The sequence below is a fragment of the Convolutriloba macropyga genome, chromosome 8 (genome assembly GCF_964194025.1).
Source record: "Convolutriloba macropyga chromosome 8, txConMacr16.3, whole genome shotgun sequence".
NCBI classification, from domain to species: domain Eukaryota; kingdom Metazoa; phylum Xenacoelomorpha; order Acoela; family Convolutidae; genus Convolutriloba; species Convolutriloba macropyga.
This window is the reverse complement of record NC_134475.1, coordinates 10,774,699-10,776,940: the sequence shown is the minus strand read 5'-3', so window position 1 is coordinate 10,776,940 and position 2,242 is coordinate 10,774,699. Positions and strand designations below refer to the sequence as shown.

The following is a 2,242-nucleotide window of genomic DNA, read 5'->3' as shown; positions in this document are numbered from 1 at the left end:
AAGACAATTAAACCTATAGTCGATTCGAGTAAATTCTCAACATGGAACAAACTTCTTCTGACAGTTGCAACAGTTTTCAACCTATTTAATCGTGCAAAGAAAATAGGAACGAACAATCACCAATACAAAACTGAAGACATTCAGTTATCAAGAAATTATCTCCTGAAATTATCTCAGGACACTTTTTTCCATTCGACCGTTAATTCCTTACAACGTGGAATCAAACTAAATTCTAAGTGCAAAATACGATGTTTAAATCCGCTGTTGGATGAGGACGGATTACTCAGATCTTGTGGTCGATTGCAGTATGCACCAACACAACTGGATTTGGAAAAACGTTCAATAATTTTGCACGCCAAGGACAAAATTGTTCGTTTGTACTTGGAACATGCCCATCAAATATGTATTCACCAGTCAACAGAACCAACAGAAGCATTCATTCAACAACGTTACCATGTGATTGGCCTTCGGAAAGCGTTAGCAAGCGTACGGTTTCATTGTTTCTTATGTCGACGCTTTGACACGAAAAATATTCAACCAATTATGGCGCCATTACCTAGGTTTTTTTTCCAACAGCAAAAACACAGTTCCCCTTTGCTAATTCTGCTGTAGATTTCTTTGGACCCTTCTACATCGAAGATTCCAAAGGCATTTTAGAAAAATTTTATGGTCTAATATTTACATGCATGGTGACGCGAGCAGTTCACTTAGAAACGTGTCCAGACCTCAATACAGATACGTTTCTCAATGCCTTCAGAGGATTTTGCAGTCGTCGATGCCAGCCCCAACTTCTCTACAGCGACAACGGGAAAAATTTCGTTGGCGCTTCTGAAGAATTGAAGAAAACTGTTAAAGCCTTAGACAATGACAGAATCTACAAAACTTTAGCAGTAGCCAATACAACGTGGAAATTCAATCCCCCATACGGCCCTCATTTTGGCGGTGTCTGGGAGCATTTGATCCAGAGCGCCAAAAGAACGCTCCTCCTCATTCTAGGATCCAGAAGACTCTCTTTTGACACTTTACTATTAATTATGGTGGAAACAGAATCAATCCTCAACTCCAGACCACTGACTAACGTTGCTGAGCAGCCTGACAACGAGGAAACTTTGACTCCAAATCACTTTCTTATCCAGCGTCCATTCAATAGCTTGCCACCAGGACAATTTGGAGACCAGCAACCTGCAAGCTTGAAGACATGGAAGAACACGCAGAAGCTGATGAACCATATATGGCGACGCTTGGTGAACGAGTATCTGCCAACGCTTAGCCGACGGTCGAAATGGTCAAACAGCAACGATCGACCTCTCAAAGTGAACGACATTGTTTGGGTGTTGAAAGACCAAACACCAAGAGGCATTTGGCCACTGGGAAGAGTCATGGAGACAACGCCAGGACGAGATGGAGAAACACGAGTCGTAAAGGTAAAAACGGCTTACAGTACGTTCGTTCGCCCCGTTTCCGGTCTCGCACGCGTTTTTTCGGCGTAGTTTTTTCTCGATTTTTCTCGCTCCGGATTTAGGCAACGTGAGTTACCCCTTTCCCACAAATTGATGTACTGACCATATTGACAACATTTCAGCCTACAGTTTCAGAGCCAATTTCAAAGAAGTTGACAAAAGACTTCAATCAATTGATGCCTCCGAAATTCCTTGATGCCCCCTTTGTGCCCTTGCAGCATATTGCCAATGTTATTGCAACTTTCAAGATGATTCAAAAACCGCCAAAATTGCAACAAAAACTTGACTCTTTTGTCCAACAACGTGAAACTTAGACGTGCTCTTTTAACAAATGATTAGACTAGAGATATGTTTTAAAACATGCCCAGTTTTCTGTAGAGAAGTTCCAAATGACGCGCTTTGGAGTTATTCTCAGATAAAGCTTCAAGGCTGAAAGAATTCAGTTTACTATTATTAATTCTCTCTCAGCAGGTCAACTGGCTACTGGTTGGTAGGTTAAACTGGTTTTACCCCTGATTCCTCATCCATGATCACCAAAACGTCACGTTGATCCTTAACACAGTCCCGGTCTGTAATTAGTCGTACTCAAATTATTTCTGGCACAGTTGAAACAGTATTCTTTATCCTAGACCTGTTATGTTTTTATTTGTAAAATACGTTTTGGGCTTCAGAGATCTGTCCAAAGCTTCATGCTACTCTTTATTGTTTCGATGGCATCTTTGAATGTTCCTTTCACTTCAGAATCAGATTGCGCAAAGTGGAAAATTTTGAGAGCAAAGTAG

General features: G+C 41.1%; 1 protein-coding gene across 1 annotated transcript; it reads left to right on the top strand.

Moving 5' to 3' along the window:
• Window positions 1-686: 686 nt before the first annotated feature.
• Window positions 687-2,242, top strand: LOC142344943 (uncharacterized). Its single transcript, XM_075397028.1, has 2 exons — window positions 687-1,424; window positions 2,132-2,242. The coding sequence occupies exons 1-2, from the start codon at window positions 687-689 to the stop codon at window positions 2,240-2,242; spliced, it is 849 nt and encodes a 282-aa protein (XP_075253143.1).